Consider the following 21,588-nt stretch of genomic DNA (forward strand, 5'->3'; position numbering starts at 1 on the left):
AAGCATGAGGACCTGAGTTCAGATCCCTAGCTCCCATGTAAAAAGCCTGGTGTGGTGATGTGTGCCTACAGTCCTGGCACTGGGGAATTGGAGCCAAGGAGGATCCCTAGGGCATGTTGGCTAGCTTCTCTCACAGAATCAATCAGCTCCAGATTCAGGGAAAGACCATGTGTCAAAGAATACCAGGGATAGTGATTGAGGAAGACATCTTATGACGACTCCTGGCTTCCACATGCACATGTACTCACAGGCACATACATACACACCGGCACCCACACATGAACCCATACACACCTCCACACATGTTCACACATGCACCTATACACACAGCCACGCACATGAACACACATGCATACACACCTGCACCCACACAAATGAACATACATACACATCCATCCACATGAACACACAAGCGCATGCATACACATCGGCACCCCACACATGCAAGTACATACACACCTGCACCCACACACATACAAACACATACACACCTCCACACACATGCACATATACACACAGCCATGCACATGCATACACACCTGCACCCCACACATGAACACACATGCACATGCATACAGATGCAATATAACCAGCTGCCTCACACTCCCATGCCTCCCCTGGTATATGTACAATTCCCTCAAACTGAGCAAAAACAAATCCTTTAAACTTTTTTAAATTTTATTTTATGGAGAGCAAGAGAGAGAGGGAAAATTGGCACACCACGGCCTCAGCCACTGCAATAGAACTCCGGACGTTTGGACCACCTAGTGGGTGTATGCGACCTTGCACTTGCTTCACCTTTGTGTGTCTGGCTAACGTGGGATCTGGAGAGTAGAAAGGGTATTCAGTGACTCTGTTAGGTATTCACACCCAAAAGACATCACTACAGTGCTAAGTCATGCATAGAGTTGGTAAGTGAGGCAAGGGAAGTGAGCCCTAGCCAGGCTAGTGCTGGCCACTTCTCGCTTGTGGTCTGCTCTGATTCAAGGGGAATGGGTAAAAGGAGGGCAAAGCTTGCTTCCCAGCAGAGAGTTCTGGCATGCAGTCTGTAACTAGCCTTCCTCCTGGGCTAAATGCTGATGCGCATTGTCACATTGTCACAGTTCAAGGTGAATAGCCCTTCCAGGGGGACTGGGGTGTGGGCAGAGGAGGGCCCTGATGGAGCTTCAGGAGGTGGTACTCAGGTCTGAGCAGGGCAGGGAGATGGGGCCTGAGCCTCTGAGCAGAGGGAAAGGTGCAAGAGGAAGAACCTGCAGAGGGCCCAGCCTGGTGAGGCCTGGCTGGGGCAGGCCCAGGGTTTAGCCTCCCAGAGCAGCTGCTGGCTGGCTAAGTACTGGCTACCATAGTCAGGGCTTGGGGCTCAGCCAGATGGATCCAGGGTTATCTTGGGCTAGAAGGGGCTTTGGGCATTGGGCCCAAATTTCTCAACCTTTCCAGAGTCCTAGAAGCTAGATTCCCAGGCCAGCCTGGCCTACAGAGGTGTTAGCATTCAGTATTAGCCTTAGATCCGGTGACTTCAGGGCAAGTCCATTCCCTTCTACGGCCTGGACATCTTGCATCTGTAGAACATCCAAGCAAAGACCTGATGGTCCCATTGTTTGGAAGGAAACAGTGAAAGGGAAAAGAGTGCAGAAGAGGCTCAATCCCTCCTTCAGCCCAAGGTCTCACTGCCCTGTTGGCTCCCTCATGGGGCCCTGCAAAGCTTTGAAGATCCTAGAGGGATGGCTTGCTACTCTGTGGGCTCTTCAGGAAGAAGGTGATAAGAAACAGCTGTCTATTGATGTGAGAGTGCTGGAAGGTACTATGTGAGCTGCTGGGGGACAAAAGTCACCAATAGCATGAACAAGCAATGGATCCTGAAAGCTACAAAATCAACCAGTCAGGCAAGATGTATCCCCGGTGCAATAGTGGTACATAAGTTATGGGGGTAATAAACTGCTCTGTGATTGGATATGCAGCCTTTTCAGTGGAACAGAATTCCTGTCTGGTACTGAGATCCAAGTCAGAAGTCTGTGGCTTAGAAAGTCATAGACCCTAGAGGGAAGCTTCCACTGTTCTTAGTTAAATATTATGCCCATTAAAAAGCCTTCTAAATGTCTGTGAGTCATCTCTGTCACATCTGCCAGGGCCCAGGAAACACTACAGAGGAAGTGACAGGTTAAATATGGATGCTGAGGCTTCCGGTTAAGATGGCGGCATAGGTACCACGCCAAAGCAGCCTGGGGGGGGAAAGACCAAAAAAAACTCAGCAAAATACACACTTTTACTAAAAAGTGAGGTGTATAGGAAGTTGAGGCGGCAGCGGAGAAGTGGAAGAGTTATAGAGCATCCAGAGCCTGCACAGGCGGGAACAGCGGCTCCGGGGCGGCTCGGCTACCCGCCGCAACCGCGGAGCGGCAGAAAACCGCCGGACTCTCGGCTCGAGCCGCAGGACAAGCCAGGTGCGGGATTTTCCCCTCACACCGCGCTCTCCGCAACTGGGGAAACGTGAGGGGAGAGCGGCAGCGAGCAACGGAGGGAGGAGCAGACCGCGAGGTAAAAGCACACGTGGAGAAGCGATACAACCAGAGCAGCCGCGGCTCCCTCCCCTCCCCCGCCGCCTGAACCCAGCTCCAGCGAACACGGCAGCGGCCCGGGACCCGGCCACGCCAACTTGGGCTGACGGCGGGACCCAAGCAGGAGCAGAATTCGGCAGCAACTTCAGCGGCTCCAGCACCGGTACCAGTGGCCCCAGCAGCAGCGGACCCAGGAGCGGCAGCGGTGGCAGATCCCGCAGCAGCGGCTTCGGGGTGAGCAGCAGCGGTGGACACGGCAACGGCAGCTTCAGCAGCGGTGGTGGCTCCGGGGATGGCAGCTACAACAGCTGCAGAGGCGGCAGCAGCGGCTCAGTTTGCCCCGTAGGAAAAGCAAGTGCCCAGCTCCAGAAATCAGAACAGCAGCCCGACGACCCAGGCAGCAACTTGACTGAGACCACAATCACCCAAGGTAACTGGGATTGCACCAGGGAAGGGTCTCACTTGGTCACAAGCTGACTTGGATACCTCAACAGACCAGAAATCTAAACCTCTTTGTTGATAGAGGATCTGGTCATTATAATAACTACTCTTGCATACATACTCGGGGCTGTTTTTGATGGAATGGGTACAGTGTTTAGTTAAATTTTAGAATCTACCAGTATATTATTCCACTCAGCCTGCTTGAATACTCCTATAGCAGGGAAACTCAACCCCTAAGAACATCTTTGTAGATACTCTGAGAGTCTTAAGAGCCACACCTAATACCTTAAAGTCCTACCCTGAAAATATATTACATCAAATCAATTGATACAGCTAAGAATACACAGCTAGCTAGAAAATCCAAGCATTAACTTAATCCAAGATGCAAAAATATATACATTATAACACAAGAAACACTAAAAAGCAAGACGATATAAATCCACCTAAAAGTATTAATGCATCAGATATGTCCTCCAGTGAGAAAGAGTTAGAGGAAATGCCTGAGAAAGAGTTCAAAAGAATAATTATAAATATGTTCAAAGAGGTCAAAGAACACATGAAAACAATCAAAGAAGAAATCAAAGAGGAAATCAAAGAGGAAATCAAAGGAATCAAAGAAGAGGCAGGACACCAATTTAATGAAATAAAGAAGGCAATACAAGACATAAATAGAGAAATAGAAATAATAAAGAAAAACCAGTCAGAATTACTAGCAATGAAGAACACAGTTAATGAAATAAAAAACTCTGTAGAAAATCTCACCAGTAGGATGGATGAGGGAGAGGACAGAATATCTAAGCTAGAAGATCAGGTGGCAGACCTAATGCAGTCCAACAAAGAGAAAGACAAACTTATAGAAAAGTATGAGTGGGAATTTCAAGATATTCGGGACACTATGAAAAGATCCAATATAAGAATTCAGGGCATAGTAGAAGGAGAAGAACTCCACTCCAGAGGCATAGTAGGCATCTTCAACAAAATCATAGAGGAAAATTTTCCCCAAATTGGGAAAGAGGTGCCAATACAGATACAGGAAGCCTTTAGAACCCCAGCCAGACAAAACCCAGAAAGAAACTCTCCTCACCACATTATACTCAAACTTCCAAACACACAAACCAAAGAAAAAATATTGAAAGCAGTTAGAGAGAAAAATCAAGTTACCTACAAAAGCAAGCCCATCAGGATTACAGCAGATTATTCAACACAAACTTTTAAAGCCAGAAGGGCCTGGAGTGATATATTCCAAGTTCTGAAAGATAACAACTGTCAACCAAGGTTACTTTATCCTGCAAAGTTATCCATCCAAATAGATGGAGAAATAAAGACATTCCATGACAAAAGCAGGTTAAAGGAATATCTGAAGACAAAACCAGCTCTACAGAAAATACTTGATAGAATCCTCCATGCTGAACAAAAGGAAAAGCACACATATAAGGAACCTAGAAAAAACCAGCCATACTCAAATACCAGTTAACAGAAGAGAGCACAGGTAGAACAAGTAACACACACACACACACACAAATGGCAAACATAAATACACACCTCTCAATAATATCTCTTAATATCAACGGTCTCAATGCCCCAACGAAAAGACATAGATTTGCAGACTGGGTTAAAAAGCAGGATCCTACAATTTGTTGTCTTCAAGAAACTCACCTTTCTACAAAGGATAGACATTATCTTAGGGTGAAAGGTTGGAAGACGGTGTTTCAAGCAACTGGGCCTAGAAAACAAGCAGGGGTTGCTATCCTAATATCAGACAGGGTGGACTTTAGTCCGAAGTTAGTCAACAAAGATAAGGAAGGTCACTTTATATTGATTAAGGGCACACTACAACAGGAGGACATTACAATCCTAAACATATATGCACCTAACATGGGGGCTCCCAAATTCGTCAAACAAACACTATTAGAACTAAGGTCACAGATAACACCAAACACGGTGGTGGTGGGTGACTTTAACACCCCACTCTCATCAATTGACAGGTCATCCAGGGAAAGAATAAACAGAGAGGCATCTGGACTAAATGAGGTCATAGAAGGAATGGACCTAACAGATATATACAGGACATTTCATCCAAAGGCTGCACAATATACATTCTTTTCAGCAGCACATGGAACATTCTCTAAAATAGACCATATATTAGGACACAAAGCAAATCTTAACAAATTCAGGAAAATTGAAATAATTCCTTGCATTCTATCTGACCACAATGGAATTAAACTACAAATCAGTAGCAAGAAAGGCTATAGAGCATACACAAAATCATGGAAAGTAAACAATACACTACTAAATGATGAGTGGGTCAATGAAGAAATCAAAAAGGAAATCCAAAAATTTATAGAGTCAAATGATAATGAGAACACAACATACCAAAATCTCTGGGACACAATGAAGGCAGTTCTAAGAGGTAAATTTATAGCCTTAAGTGCCTATATTAAGAAATTAGAAAGGTCGCAAGTAAACGACCTAATGCTTCGCCTTAAAGCCTTGGAAAAAGAAGAACAAGGCAAACCAAAAAGTAGTAGACGGGAAGAAATAATAAAGATTAGGGCAGAAATTAATGAAATAGAAACAAAAAGAACAATCCAAAGAATTAATGAAACAAAGAGTTGGTTCTTTGAAAGGATAAACAAGATTGATAAACCCTTAGCAAATCTGACCAAAAGAAAGAGAGAAGAGACACAAATTAATAAAATCAGAGATGAACAAGGTAACATCACAACAGATTCCAGAGAAATTCAAAAAATTATAGGGACATACTATAAAAGCATATACTCCACAAAGTATGAAAATCTGAAAGAAATGGATGATTTCCTTGATCTATATGACCTACCTAAATTAAATCAAAATGAGATTAATCACTTAAATAGACCTATAACAAACATGGAGATCCGAGCAGTTATCAATAATCTCCCAACTAAAAAAAGCCCAGGCCCGGATGGATTCACTGCTGAATTTTACCAGACTTTTAAGGAAGAGCTAACACCATTGCTTCTTAAGCTTTTCCAGGAAATAGAAAAAGAAGGAATCCTACCAAACTCCTTCTATGAGGCCAGCATCACCCTGATACCAAAACCAGGCAAAGATAGAACAAAAAAAGAAAATTACAGACCAATCTCCCTCATGAACATAGATGCAAAAATTCTCAACAAAATATTGGCAAACAGAATACAAGAGTATATCAAAAAGATCATTCACCCTGACCAAGTAGGCTTTATCCCAGAGATGCAGGGATGGTTCAACATACGCAAATCTATAAATGTAATACATTACATAAATGGGTTGAAGGACAAAAATCACATGATCATCTCATTAGATGCAGAGAAAGCATTTGACAAAATCCAACATCCCTTCATGATAAAAGTCCTACAGAGACTGGGAATAGAAGGAACATATCTCAATATAATAAAGGCTATTTATGACAAGCCTACAGCCAACATATTACTAAATGGGGAAAAACTGGAAGCTTTTCCACTAAAATCAGGAACAAGACAAGGGTGTCCACTGTCTCCACTTCTATTTAATATAGTTTTGGAAGTCTTAGCCATAGCAATAAGGCAAGAGACACACATAAAAGGGATACAAATTGGAAAGGAAGAAATCAAGTTATCATTATTTGCAGATGACATGATTCTATACATAAAGGACCCTAAAGACTCTACTAGCAAGCTGTTAGAGCTGATCAAAACCTACAGCAATGTAGCAGGATACAAAATAAATACACAGAAATCAGTAGCCTTCGTATATGCTAACAACAAACACACAGAGGATGAAATCAGAGAATCACTCCCATTCACAATTGCATCAAAAAAAAAAAAAATACCTTGGAATAAACCTAACTAAGGAAGTAAAGAATCTATACAATGAGAACTTTAAGACACTCAAGCGAGAAATTGCAGAAGACACTAGAAAGTGGAGAAACATCCCTTGTTCCTGGCTTGGAAGAATCAATATCGTGAAAATGGCAATCTTACCTAAAGCAATCTACACATTTAATGCAATCCCTATCAAAATTCCAAAGGCTTTCTTCATGGAAATAGAAAAAACAATCCAAAAATTCATTTGGAATCATAAAAAACCTCGAATATCTAAAATAATACTGAGCAACAAAAAAGAGGCTGGTGGTATCACCATACCTGATTTTAACCTATACTACAGAGCCATACTAACAAAAACAGCATGGTACTGGCACAAAAACAGACATGTAGATCAGTGGAACAGAATAGAGGACCCAGATGTAAGCCCAAGTAGCTATAGCCACCTGATATTCGATAAAAATGCCAAAAATACTCATTGGAGAAGAGACAGCCTCTTCAGCAAATGGTGTTTTGAAAACTGGATAAATATCTGCAGAAGGATGAAAATAGATTCTTCTCTCTCGCCATGCACAAGAATTAAGTCCAAATGGATTAAAGACCTTAACATCAGACCGGAAACTTTGAAACTGCTAGAGGAAAAAGTAGGGGAAACCCTTCAACATATTGGTCTTGGCAAAGACTTTCTGAATACAACCTCAATTGCTCAGGCAATAAAACCACAGATTAACCACTGGGACCTAATGAAATTACAAAGATTTTGCACCGCAAAGGACACAGTGAAAAAAGCAAAGAGGCAACCTACAGAATGGGAAAAAATCTTCGCCAGCTATATATCTGATAGAGGATTAATATCTAGGATATACAAAGAACTCAAAAAGTTAACTAATAAGGAATCAAACAAGCCAATCAAAAAATGGGCTAAGGAGCTAAATAGAGAGTTCTCAAAGGAAGAAATACGAATGGCATATAAGCACCTAAAAAAATGTTCTACGTCACTAGTCATCAGGGAAATGCAGATTAAAACTACATTGAGATTCCATCTCACTCCTGTCAGATTGGCCACCGTCATGAAAACAAATGATCATAAATGTTGGCGGGGATGTGGAAAAAAAGGAACCCTTCTGCACTGCTGGTGGGAATGCAATCTGGTCCAGCCATTGTGGAAAACAGTGTGGAGGTTCCTAAAGCAGCTAGAGATTGATCTACCATATGACCCAGCTATAGCACTCCTAGGCATATATCCAAAGGACTCATCTCATTTCCTTAGAAGTACATGCTCAACCATGTTTATTGCTGCTCAATTTATAATAGCTGGGAAATGGAACCAGCCTAGATGTCTCTCAACAGATGAGTGGATAATGAAGATGTGGTACATTTATACAATGGAGTTCTACTCAGCGGTAAAGAAAAATGAAGTTATGAAATTTGCAGAAAAATGGATGGACCTGGAAAGTATTATACTAAGTCAGGTAACCCAGGCCCAGAAAGCCAAGCGCCACATGTTCTCCCTCATATGGGGATCCTAGCTACAGATGACTGGGCTTCTGTGTGAGAATGAAAATACTTAGTAGCAGAGGCCAGTAAGTTGAAAAGGAGACATAAAGGGTGGAGAAAGGAAGGGAGGAGGATACTTAATAGGTTGATATTGTATATATGTAATTACAATGATTGTAATGGGGAGGTAATATGATTGAGAATGGAATTTCAAACGGGAAAGTGTGGGGGTGGGGAGGGAGGGAATTACCATGGGATATATTTTATAATCATGGAAAATGTTAATAAAAATTTAAAAAAAAAATATGGATGCTGTTCTTGCAACTAGCTTGAGAATCTCCTCCAGGAAGATAGCGGTAGACACAGGAGATTCAAAACTCATCAAAGCAGAACAGAGGCTACTGTGAGCTCAACACTAAAACAAACATAACACACCCTCAAAGGCTCAGGGAATACTGCAGAAGAGTGAACAGAAAGATTGGAAGAGCCACAGGGTGAAAAGATGTACTATGAGGCATTGTCGTCCCTGACTTATGCATGCATGACCCCATAATGATTACCAGTAACCCCACTGGGAGGCCCTCAGTGGAATGGAGGTGGGACTAAGAATAACTCAATGGGAACATGACCAAATTGTAATATGTTCATATGGTGAAGTTCTCAGTTTTAAAAAGGAAGGAAGGAAGGGGCTAAAGGGATGGCTTAGTGGTTAAAGCTTTTGCCTGCAAAGCCAAAGGACCCTGGTTTGATTCCCCAGGACCCATGTTAGCCACATGCACAAGGTGGTGCATGTCTCTCTCTCTCTCTCCCCCCCCTTTTCTTTCTGTCAAATAAATAAATATATTTTAAAAGGAAAAGAAGGAAAGAAGGAGGGAGGAAGGAAGGGAGGGAAAAAAAGAAGGAAGGAAGGGAATAAAAGGCTGTCTCCAGGATCACAATGGATGACCATTAGTGCCATAAAGCTATTTAAATTCGAATCCCTGAAAGCAATCCCTGTGATTGTGCATGCCTTTAATCCTAGCTATGTGGAGGCAGAGGTAAGAGGACTGTCATGAGTTTGAGGCCACCCTGATACTGCATAGGGAATTACAGGTCAGCCTGGGCTACAGTGAGACCCTACCTTGAAAAAAAAAAAAATCACTGAAAACATAGCTAAAAATCACTTCGGGGCTGGGCTTGTTGGCTCACGCCTTTAATCCCAGCACTCGGGAGGCAGAGGTAGGAGGATCACCGTGAGTTCGAGGCCACCCTAAGACTACATAGAGAAATTCCAGGTCAGCCTGAGCTAAAACATGCATCTGTAGTTTGTTTGCAGTGGCTATGCCCATTCTCTCTGCCTCTTTCTCTCCCTTAAAATAAATTTTAAAAATATATATTAAAAAGAAAAACTTAAGTGGCAAAGCCACGTTCCAAATGTGCTAAAACCATTCTGTGCTCTGTGGCTAAAAGCTACCCAAGTGGACAGTGCAGACAGGGAATAATGCCCCTTGTTCCAGAGAGTTTTGTTCTACTGGGTTCTCTCTCCCTGTCCCTTTCTCTCCTTCCTCTTTTCTTTCCCCTCCCCTCCCCTCTTCCTCCCCTGTTTCCTTCTCTCCCCCTCCTTTTTTTCTTTCCTTTTTCTATTTTTTAAAAATTTTTTAAACTTTTTATTTTAGAGAGAAAGAAATGGATAGAAAGAGAAAGAATTGGCAACACTAAGGCTTTAGCCACTGCAAACACAACACATGCGCCACCTTGTGCATCTGGCTTAAGTGGGTCCTAGGGAATCAAATCTGTGTCCTTTGGCTTTGTAGCCAAATGCCTTAACCACTAAGCTGTCTCTCTGGCTCTCTCTTTTTTATTTGAGACAGGGGTCATGTAGCCTAGGGTAGATGACGACGATTTTAAACTCCTGCTTCTCCTGCCTTGACCTCCCACGTGCTGGGATGACAGATGTGCACCACCATGCCTGGCTTTGGGTGCCACATTCTAAAGCTGAGCTTGTTGTGTACTGGCCCTCTGCTAAGCACTCTCTGTCACTGCCCTGAGTCCTGTGGGAACCACACCCCACTTCTGGTGTGAGTACAGATAGGATCTGAGGAGTGAGCAGCACCCCCCTCCCAAGGACCCATGGTGGGCTGGTGCTGGAGCCCCTGTTCCCAACCCGTGTGACTCCGGAGGTCCAGCCTGCAGCACTCCACTGTACCACCTCCCTGGCCTGTGTTCCCAAAACCTCAAACAAAGCCACCCTCTAGCCACTGTACCTTCAAGACACCCAAAGCTGTGTTTATCACTCTTTATTAGCTAGGTAGAGTCTCCCAAAGGCTGAGGGCAGGGGTTTTGAACCTTTCAAGCCAATTTCTCTGGCAGGGGGTTAATGATTCCACTCTCTATGTACTCAAAGACTGTGTACGGGTCCTGATCCCCATTGAGGGTGATGGCCTTCTCATAGAACTGCTCCAGCTCCTCACAGTTCTGGTAGAACAGGTCTATTCTGAGCTTGACTTGGTCTTCAGAATCCTTAGGGTTCTGCAAGAGACGGGCCTGGACCTCCATAGTGGGAGGGGGCTTGTACATGAGGTGGTACCTAGAAGATAAGAGGGAGGGCAGAGATGACAAGGGGGCCCCACTTCTCACATACCCTGACCCCTGTTCACTATCACCACCAGCCACAAACACTGGCCAAACCAGCTCTATGCACACCATGGGTTGGACCTCAAACTTCTGGAATATTAAGCCCTGGTCATTGCTCAGAGGAAGGGCAGAGGTCTGTGACAGGAGAACAAGATATAAAGGCATTGTCAGAGCCAGATTCCTTCCTTCCTTCCTTCTTCACTCCCTCTTTCCTTCCTCCCTCCGTTCCTTTTTCCCCTCCTTTGTTCTTTGTTCTTTTGTGCATGTGTATATGATGTGTATGCATGTGTGCGCACATGCATGCAGAGGCCAAAGACTAACTTCAGATACTTTCCTTAATCACCTCCATCTGATTTTTGAAGCAGGGTCTCTCTGTGAATCCAGAACTCACTAATTCAGCTAGGCTAGCCAACAAGTCTGGGGACCCTCCTGTCTTCACTTCCCTGGGCCACTGTGCTCAGCATGTACGTGGGTGTCAGGGTTGTGAACTCAGGTTCTCATGCTTGCATGGCAAGTACTTTATTGACTGAGCCATCTCTCCAGCCCCACTTTTTTTTTTTTTTAGAATTTTTTTTTTTTTTTATTTGAGAGCGACAGACACAGAGAGAAAGACAGATAGAGGGAGAGAGAGAATGGGCGCGCCAGGGCTTCCAGCCTCTGCAAACAAACTCCAGATGCGTGCGCCCCCTTATGCATCTGGCTAACGTGGGACCTGGGGAACCGAGCCTCGAACCGGGGTCCTTAGGCTTCACAGGCAAGCGCTTAACCGCTAAGCCATCTCTCCAGCCCTTTTTTTTTTTAGAATTTATTTATTTGCAAGCAGAGAGAGAAGAGAGACAGCAAGAATGGGTGCCCCAGGGCCTGGAGCCAATGCAAACAAACTCTAGCTCTATGTCCCACTTTGTACATCTGGCTTTACTTGGGTACTAGGGAATTGAAACCAGGTTGTTTGGTTTTGTAGGCAAGTGCCTTAATCTCTAAGCCATCTCTCTAGCCACTGTTTTTGTTGTTGTTGTTTTGTTTTGTTTTGTTTAATGAGGCAAGCCCAACAGACTGGCTTTTTTTTTCTTTTTTTGAGAACAAGAGTGAGAGAAAGAATTGGCATGCCAGGACTCCAGTCACTGCGGTTGAACTCCAGATGCGTGCACCATCTTGTGCACATGTGTGACCTTGTGCACTTGCATTACCTTGTGTATCTGGTTTATGTGAGACCTGGAGAGTTGAACATGGGTCCTTAAAGCCTTCATAGGCAAGTTCCTTAAGTGCTGAGTCATCTCTCTATGCCAACTTTTTTTTAAAATCCCTCCAAGCAGTATGTGTTAAGCATTGGTGACCTGCCCACCTGATGTAGCCACTTTGCACACTGGGGTCCAGGGCCAGGTCTTGCTGCAGAACCTTGGACATTTCTTTCCTTTTGACTCTCCCAGGCAGAGAGAGCCCTTTCCCTTCTTTTGTTCTCTATTCCTTTTCCTTTGGGTGTGCATGTGTGCGCGCATGATGAGTGTGTGTGTATGCACGTTCACTATAATGTGGGGATGCATATGACATGTGTATGCAAACTCATATACATGCCTAGCAGAGCTTGCTAAGCACATCCATCCCTAGCCTCTATATAGAGGACCAGGTCTAGAGTACAGTGGTGAAGAGAGGGGCGGCTCTTCACGGGACCCAGTTGCCGTTAGCCTTCCATAATCAGTCAGGGTCCCAACCAACCTTTCTCCTGTGACCGGGTCAGTTCTCCTCAGAGTCAGGCGCTCAAGGATGGAATCTAATGGCACATTCAAGAAGAACACCCTGCAAGGAGAGAACATGGTGGTCGTGTTTGTGATGCTCTGTACTTACAATGCTTTGGCCTTCTGGGGAGACTGCCCCTCCTCTCCCCAGGCTGATCGCAGGAGATGGCAAATAACTGGCATTCTCATGACTGTGAACATGACTTTCAGACACTTACCACTCCAAACCCGTCCAGAGCACCCAGCTCCATCCACCTCTTCCACCAAACTTGTGCTCTAAGCCAGTATTTCCCCCCACTCTGAATCATCCTCAGAGCCTGGTGTCAGGTTGACTAGAGACATCCTAATAGCCCAGAATCTTTCAGAATCATTCAGTGTCCAGCCTAAAGCTCACTGCAGCCTGCTTAGTCTGTCTTGTGTGTTCCTTCCTGCCAAAGCCACACCAAGGTCCCCAGTCTCTCTTCCCTGCTGCTGCTGCTCTCACATGGCTCTGCATGGCTGGCTCTTCTGGCATGACCTTCTTCTGGGGGCTGAGAGTGATAAAATAGGCTTTTTGTTCAATGCATTGGCCTCTCTGTTGTCACTCCTCCACAAACTAAGTCTTGCTGTAACCAAGACAGGATGAGGGCTTGGAAGACGGCTCAGCAGTTTAGGGTCCTTGCTTGCTAAGCCTGCCAACCCAGGTTCAATTTCCAAGCCACCCATGTAAGCCAGATGTCAAATGTTGTGCGCCTGGTATATTTTTGCTGAAGCAAGAGACCCTGGTGTGTCCACAACCCTGCATAAGCAAACAAACAAATAAAAGACAGGACTAAGCACCATGGTCATCTAGAGGGACCATAAGCTGGACTTTTGTCCTTTTTTCAACCTGGAGTCAGGGATGACATATTCTCCACACATGGATAGAGCCCATTTCTCAGAGGCTCTGAGATATCCAACTCAGAGGTTCCCTAGAAAGAGATGTGGGGAGGGAGGGCTCCCTGTAAGATGCTTGTGGCTCCCCAGGCTCCGAGGCAGCTGTCAGTCTCAAAACTGCTGGAGTGGGGAATAGGGGCATATTCCATTCTTTTAGGACAATAACCTCTCTGATGTCACATAGGCCTGGGTTAAAGTCACACCTCCACCATGGACTTGCTGTGTGACCATGGCCCACTCAGATGCGGTTTCCTCCATGACAATATGGGGCTGAGCCAGAGACTGTGGTGAATCCTTTAATCCCAGCACTCGGAAGGTTGGGGGGCAGGCACAGGTAGGAGGATCACTGTGAGTTCAAGGCCACCCTGAGACTATATAGTGAATTCCAGATCAGCCTGGGCTACAGCAAGACCTTACCTCAAAAAAATCAAAAAAGTGAGGCTAATAACAGATTTCCTAGTGTAGAAGATTTAATTGGATGAAATGTGACAAGCTTAGTGTGGATCTGCGCAGACTCGGTGCCCAAACATGGCAGCTGTTATCTAACCATAGCCTTCTGGGAGAGCAGAATCCTTTCTGCCCATGTCTTTCTGGCTGGTCTCACTCTTTTAAAAAAAAATTATCATTTTATTTATTTATTAGATACAGAAGGACAGAGGGCAAGAGGGAGAGAGAATAGGCACACCAGGGCCTCTAGCCACTGCCAACAAACTCCAGATGCATGTGCTACAATGTGCATCTGGCTAACATGGAACCTGGAGAATTGAACCTGGGTCCTTAGGCTTCACAGGCAAGTGCCTTAACCGCTAAGCCATCTCTCCAGTCCTGGTTGGTCTCATTCTTCCTCACAGAGAAGCCAACACACCCAAAGTAAAACCTCATCAAAAAGACAGTTCTTGATTCTTATGGTGTTGTGTTTGCAGACAGGAAACACTGTGAATACACCTACTAACCCTGCTCCAGTGTTGATCCCAAACCAGCGTTTAGTAGTGTTGTTGTCATGCACACCAGGGTTCTATGCCTGATGCATGCACTTTTCACCAGTGACATCAGTAACACCAACATTAGTGACAGCAATCGCCCCCTGTGCAGTCAAAGCCTAGGATTGAAAGTCAGTATGATTAGGCCAGAAGAGCCTCTCGGGGCAAGAAAATTCATTAACACCCTGGCTTCACTCTGTGGGTGGAAGCAGAGTGTTCTCCAAGTCAGCCAACAGAAGAAGCCCTCGCTGGGACAGGGGAGGTGGCTCAGTTGGTAAAGCGCTTCCCATGCAAGCATGAGGACCTGAATTCAGATTCCCAACACCGACGTAAAAGCAAACCTTGTAAATCCAGCACTTGGGAGGCAGAGACAGCTGATTGCTGGGGCAAGCTGGCTAGCTAGACTACGAAATTGGTAGTTTCAGGCTCAGGTGAGGCACTGTCTCAGTAAGTAAGGTGGAGCACAATCAAGGAAGACGCTGGATGCCAACCTCTGGCTTACACACACATACCAGCTCCTGCATGCAACCACATGCATATGAACATACATAGATCACATATGCACATACCACATGCATACAAACACAATACAAGGTGGAGGGAGAAGAAAGAAGCCTGAGAATTCTCCAGCATATCGAGTGAGCCTCACTTTGGGAAGTCCAAGGGGACATTGTTCCCCAGCCTCTTAGCGCAAGGTGCCACCTGAAATAGCCAGTGCAGTGTCAGACCCCAGTTAGTGCCCAGATTCTCAGCAAGTGCCCAGGGAACACCCTGGAGGAGTGAAGTCCTGGAGAGGCTGGTACACTGAGAGCAGTACTACAGCGGGCCTGGAGGGATCACACAATTCACAGGGAGTCCTGGACCTGAGATGCTAATGACCCTGGTTCAGGCAAGCCAACTCAAGAGGCATCAGGCATTGGAGGGAGACCCATGGTGCTCCTTTGCTGAACCCAAGGCCTCAGAGGACACTGTGTGGGGATGCTCTGTGAGGAAGGCCTGTGGTCCTGAAACCCTTAGGGGATGGGATACAAACTTGAGGGGCTGGAGAGATGACTCAGTGGTTAAGGTATTTACCTGCAAAGCCTAATGACCTGAACTTGATTTCTCAGTACCCACATAAAGTCAGATGCACAAAGAGGTACATAAATCTGGAGTTCATTTTAAGTGGCTAGAGGCCCTGGCATACCCATTCACTCTCTCTTTCTTTCTCTCTGTATGCAAATAAATAAATAAATAAATATTTTTTTTTAAAAATCTTGAGCACGTGTGCTCTTCTGGGGATGGGGTTGGTTTCTGCCCCTGACTGGGGTCTCCCAGACTCCAGTGCCCAAAGTGGCCACAAATCTCTGTCTCAGCTCAAACTTCTCACTTTAGAGAGCCCAGTTTGGCCCAGCTACCTGAGGAGGTGGCCAAGCTGGGACTGCTGAGAGCCCGCACACTGTCCTTGCTCCATTTCCCTTGACTATTGTCACCCTTTCCCCTATTTCCCATAAGGGAGCCACTCTGGCTTCTCCCTCCTTGTGGCTTGGTAGAGATCAACTTGGCCCAGGGCTGAAGGCCTGGGTGTGAGGAAGGTGCTGAGGCAGCCAGGCCAGTGGCTTCTGGGCACATTCTTCCTCTGTCCACAGGGAATGGTACAGGATGCGGGGCCACTCTGATCCAGACTGGTACAAGGCATCCGCATGCTGGCTGTGGAGAAGAGCTTCTTCTCTGCCAAGGCTGAGAGGTGGGTGGGGTGGAAGCCCACTCTCTTCAGAGAGCCTCCCTGAGAAGGATGCCCAGCCGAGACAGCATGGAGGTGGTGGCTCACGGGGATCCTGAATCAGTCTGTGCCTGTAGCCAACACCTTAAGGTTTGGTTTGACAAAAATGCATAAATCTCTTCTTTTTAAAAATTTTCATTCAGTTTTCACAACAAACTTTTAGATTTTGTTTTATTTGCAAGCGGGGGGGGGGGGGACCAAAAAGGAGAGAGAGAATGAGCATGCCAGGACCTCTGCCACTAAAATAAATTCCAGATGCATGCACCACATTGCACATCGGGATTTACATGTGTACTGGAGAATAGAACTCAAGTTGTTAGGGTTTGTAGGCAAGTGCCTTAGCTGCTGAGCTATCTCTCAGGCCCCAAAATCTCTTCTTTTGTTTAAGATGGTTTGAATTGGCTTAACAGTTACCCAAAACACACCTGACACACCTTTAGAAAATGTGTGACTTTTTGCGTGTGTATGGGGTGTGCATGAGTGTTGGTATGTGTCTTCACAAGTGTGTAAGTGATGTTCACTGTCTTCCTAAATCACCCTCCACTTTATTTGTTGAAACAGGGCCTCTCAGAAAACTCAGAACTCACTGATTTGTCGAGACTAGCTATGCAGCTTGTCCTGGGGATTTGCTGTCTCCCAAGCATTGGGATCACTGGGGTGAGCTGCCATGCTGGACACTTACATGGGTGCTGGAGAGCTTAACTCAGACCCTCACACTTGTGTTGTAAGAGCTTTACCATTTCAGCCATTGCCCAAGCCCACTTGTGTGGATTTGAGAAAAACCAACGGTGGCGGTTTGATTCAGGTGTCACCATAAACTTAGGTGTTCCGAATGCCTGGTCTCCAATTGATGGCAATTTGGGCATTAACACCTCCTGGAGGCAGTGTATGGTTCGGGGTGGGCTTATGGGTGTTATAGCCAGTTTCCCCTTGCCAGTGTTTGGCACACTCTCCTGTTGCTGTTGTCTACCTGATATTGGTAAGGAGGTGATGTCCCCCCTCTGTTCATCATTTTCCCCTGTCATCATGGAGCTTCCCCTCAAGCCTATAAACCAAAATAAACGTTTTTCCCACGAGCTGCTCTTGGTCTGGTGTTTTCTGCCAGCAGTGCGAACCTGACTGCAACACCAACGAATCATCCAACAAGGACCATTGGCTGCAAGTAAATTGAATCTAGCAATACATAAAAAGAATAATCCATTACAATTAAGTGGAATTTAGCCCAGGAATAAAAGGCTCGTGTGTGTGTGTGTGTGTGTGTGTGTATACATACATACATACATACATACATATGAATGATCAATGTTGGGCTGGAGAGATGGTTCTGTGGTTAAGGCACTTGTCTGAAAAGCCTAAGGACCCAAGTTTAAAGCCTAAAGACCCAAGTTTAATTCCCCAGTACCCACATAAAGCCAGATACAAAAGGTGACACATGTGTCTGGAGTTCATTTGTACAGGCTAGAGACCCTGGCCCACCCATTCTCCTTCTTTCTCTCTCTGTACCTGCCTCTCTCTCTCTCTCCATCATAAATAAATAAATAAAATATTTTTAAAATAATCACTGTAGTTTACATTATCATTAAACAGGGTCTTGCTATGCAGCCAGGCTGGCTTGGAACAGTATAACCCTAATGGGGAAACTACTGTTATTGTCTTGATAAATGGATATACTATGCCCACCAAACTGCTCTTTAAAGACTTATGTTTATGATTATATATATATTTTTTTTCTTTTTACTTATTTATTTTCACAGACAGGGAGGAGAGAGAGAATGAGTGAATTAGGGCCTCTAGCCACTGCAAATGAGTTCCAGATGCATGTGCCCTTTTCTGTATCTGGCTTTATGTGGGTACTTGGGAATTGCACTCAGGTCATTAGTCTCCACAGGCAAGTACCTTAATCATTGAGCCATCTCCACAGCCCAGTGACTATATATTTTTAAAACTATGCTTAGGTGGGGGCTAGAGAGATGACTTATCAGTTAAGGTACTTGTCTGTGAAGCCTAAGGACCCAGGTTCAATTCCCCCGTACCCATGTAAGGCAGATGCACATGGTGGTGCATGTGTCTGGAGTTTGTTTGCAATGGCTAGACGCCCTGACACACCCATTCTCTCTCTCTCTCTCTCTCTCTCTCTCTCTCTCTCTCTCTCTCTCTCTCTCTCAATCTGCCTTTCTCTTTCTCAAATAAATACATACACACATACACTTATTTGGACTGGAGAAATTGCTCAGTGGTTAAGGTGCTTGTCTACAAAACCTAAGGACCCAGGTTCCTATTCAGTACCCACATAAGCTAAATGCACAAGATGCACATGCATCTAAAGTTTGCTTGCAGTGATTAGAGGCTGTGGCACACCCATTCTCTGTTTTTCTCTATCTGCTTCTTTCTTTCTCTCAAATAAATAAATAAAATATTTTAATGAAAGAAAGTTTGAAAATATATATTTATTTATTTGAGACACACACACACACAGAAACAAAGACAGAGGAAAAGAGATAGACAAAGGATAAGGATGGGCGCACTAAGGCTTCTTGCCATTGCAAACGAACTCCAGATGCATGTGCCACTTTGTGCATCTGGCTTTATGTGGGTACTGGGGAATTGAACCTGGGTTGTCAGGCTTTGCAAGCAAGGGCCTTTTGCCATTGAGACATCTCTCCAGACCCATGCCCATATTTTTTGTTTGTTGTGTTTTGTTTTTTGAGGTAGAGTCTCACTCTAACCCAAGCTGACCTGGAATTCACTATGTAGTCTCAGTGTAACCTCAAACTTATGGCAATCCTCCTGCCTGTGCCTCCTGAGTGCTGGGATTAAAGGTGTGCACCACCATGCCTACCTTATATCTTAATGCTACTCTTACTTTTGGTTAGAGAAGGTTCTGTTTTCAGATGACATTGACCACTGGAAGACTCAAAACTCACCAAAGTATTGAGAAGAAATAACAGTGATGTGTCCAGCACTAAATAAGACATCTCTATCACACCCTCCAAAGCACAAAAACCATTGCACAAGAGGTGGCGGAAAGGATGTAAGAGCCAAAGGACGTGCTTTGCAATACTGTCTTTCAGACACGAAGTGGCCATAGTATTCATGACCTCACAGTGGCTGATGCTACCTACACAAGACCTGCATAATAGGACAGGAAAAAAAAAAAAAAAAACACCACAATGATGACATCAAAATAGAGACTAGTTGGAAGGAAGGGGAAATTTGGGAAAAGAGAAGGTGGTGGGAGGGGATTATTATCATGGTATGTTACCTATAGATATGGAAGTTGCCAATAAAACTATAGTAAATAAGACAATGAGGGTGTTAGTGAAATGTTAAGACAGATAATCAAAGAGACAAAAACAGAGTTTATCAACAGACAGAAAGACAGATGTGGCCAACAATGTAGGTTCACTCTTTTTTTTTTTTTGAAGTAGGGTGTTGCTCTGGCCCAGGCAGACCTGGAATTTCCTATGCAGTCTCAGGTGGCCTCAAACTCACTGCAATTCTCCTACCTCTGCCTCCCAAGTGCTGGGATTAAAGGCCTGTACCCCCACACCTGGCTGTAGGATCACTTTCCAACTAAACTGTCAAAACAATTAAGTGGAGAAAATACAGTCTTATTACCCAATAGTGCTGGAAAAATTGTATATCCATATGCAAAATAATAGTAAATATTTGATCCATACTACATATACATTATATAAAAGTTTTAGCTAGGGTTGGGATGAAGAGATGGCTTAGCAGTTAGGCGCTTGTCTGTGAAACCTAAGGACCCCAGTTCGAGGCTCCATTCCCCAGGGCCCACGTTAGCCAGATGCACAGGGGGGCACACACTTATGGAGTTCATTTGCAGTGGCTGGAGGCCCTGGCACGCCCACTCTCTCTATATATATATCTGCCTCTTTCTTTCTCTGTCTGTCACTCTCAAATAAATTAAAATAAAAAAAAAATTTAATTAGGGCTGGAGAGATGGCTTAGTGGTTAAGGGGCTTGCCTGCGAAGCCTAAGGACCCATGTTCGATTACCCAGATCCTAAGGTGGCACATGCATCTGGAGTTTGATCACAGTGGCTGGAGGCTTTGGCATGCCAATTCTCTCTCTCATAAAAAAAAAAAAAAAAGGCCCGTCTCCAGGCATGGTGACACATGCCTTTAATCTCAGCACTCTGGAGGCAGATGTAGGTGGACTGCTATGAGTTCAAGGCCACCCTAAGACTACATAGTGAATTCCAAGTCAGCCTGGGCTAGAGCAAGACCCTACCTTGAAAAACCAAAGGGGAGGGGGGAAGACCAGTCTGTTGGGCTTGCCTTGAAAAAATTTTTTTAAAATAATTTTTAACTAAAATGAATTACAAGCCTAAATGTAAAACCTAAAATTATTAAGTTTCTAAAAAGAACATCCTTAGGATTTGGGGCTAAAGAGTTTCCAACATGAAATATCAAATTTGTGAGTCATAAAAGAAGAAAATGTAATACATTAGACTTCATTAAAAGCCTAACATTTAGGAGCTGGGAGCTGGCTTAGAGGATAAAGCACTGCCATGCAAAGGTGAGACTTGAGATCAGATCCCCAGACTCCACATAAAAGCCAGAAGCTGCGGTGGGCTTCTGTAATCCCAGAATGCCTTTGGGGAGATGGGAGAATTTTCCAGAAGCCTAAGAATGAGTTAGCCTAGCAAATAGCACAGTGAACAATGAATGAGAGACCCTGCCTCAAACAAGGTGGAAGTGAGGACTGACACCTAAAAGTTGTCTTCTAACCGCCTGTGTGGTTTGATTCAGGTGTCCCCCCCCCCATAAACTTAGGTGTTCTGAATGCTAGGTTTCAAGCTGATGGAGATTTGGGAATTAATGCCACCTGGAGTGAGTATATTGTTGGGGGCAGGCTTATAGGTGTTATAGCCAGTTCCCCCTTGCCAGTGTTTGGCACACCCTCCTGTTGCTATTGTCCACCTAATGTTGGCCAGGAGGTGATGTCCCCCCTCTGCTCATGCCATCATTTTCCCTGGCCATCACGGAGCTTCCTCTCAAGCCTGTAAGCCAAAATAAACCTTTTCTTTTCCACAAGCTGCTCTTGGTCGGGTGATTTCTGCCAGCAATACAAACCTGACTGCAACACCTCCCCCACTCACACACATCTAATTAAAAACTTTATCAAGGGCTGGGGAGATTGCTCAGTGACTAAGGTGCTTTCTTGCAAAGCCTAACAACCTGGGTTCAATTCCCCAGTATCCATGTAAGCCAGATATACAAAATGGTGCATGCACCTGGAGTTCGTTTG

General features: G+C 44.8%; 1 protein-coding gene across 3 annotated transcripts in view; it reads right to left on the reverse strand.

Moving 5' to 3' along the window:
- Positions 1-10,572: 10,572 nt before the first annotated feature.
- The window catches only part of Ak8 (adenylate kinase 8), a 160,851-nt gene continuing 149,835 nt past the window's right edge, over positions 10,573-21,588 (reverse strand). For all 3 annotated transcript variants that reach the window (XM_045158067.1, XM_004653834.2, XM_045158077.1), the window contains 2 exons: positions 12,638-12,718; positions 10,573-10,877 (listed from right to left, as the gene is read on the reverse strand). In XM_045158067.1, the coding sequence (XP_045014002.1) occupies positions 10,640-10,877; positions 12,638-12,718 (319 nt within the window). In that variant the 3' untranslated portion in view covers positions 10,573-10,639. The remainder of the gene's footprint in view (positions 10,878-12,637; positions 12,719-21,588) is intronic.

The sequence above is a fragment of the Jaculus jaculus genome, chromosome 1, assembly GCF_020740685.1.
Source record: "Jaculus jaculus isolate mJacJac1 chromosome 1, mJacJac1.mat.Y.cur, whole genome shotgun sequence".
NCBI lineage: Eukaryota > Metazoa > Chordata > Mammalia > Rodentia > Dipodidae > Jaculus > Jaculus jaculus.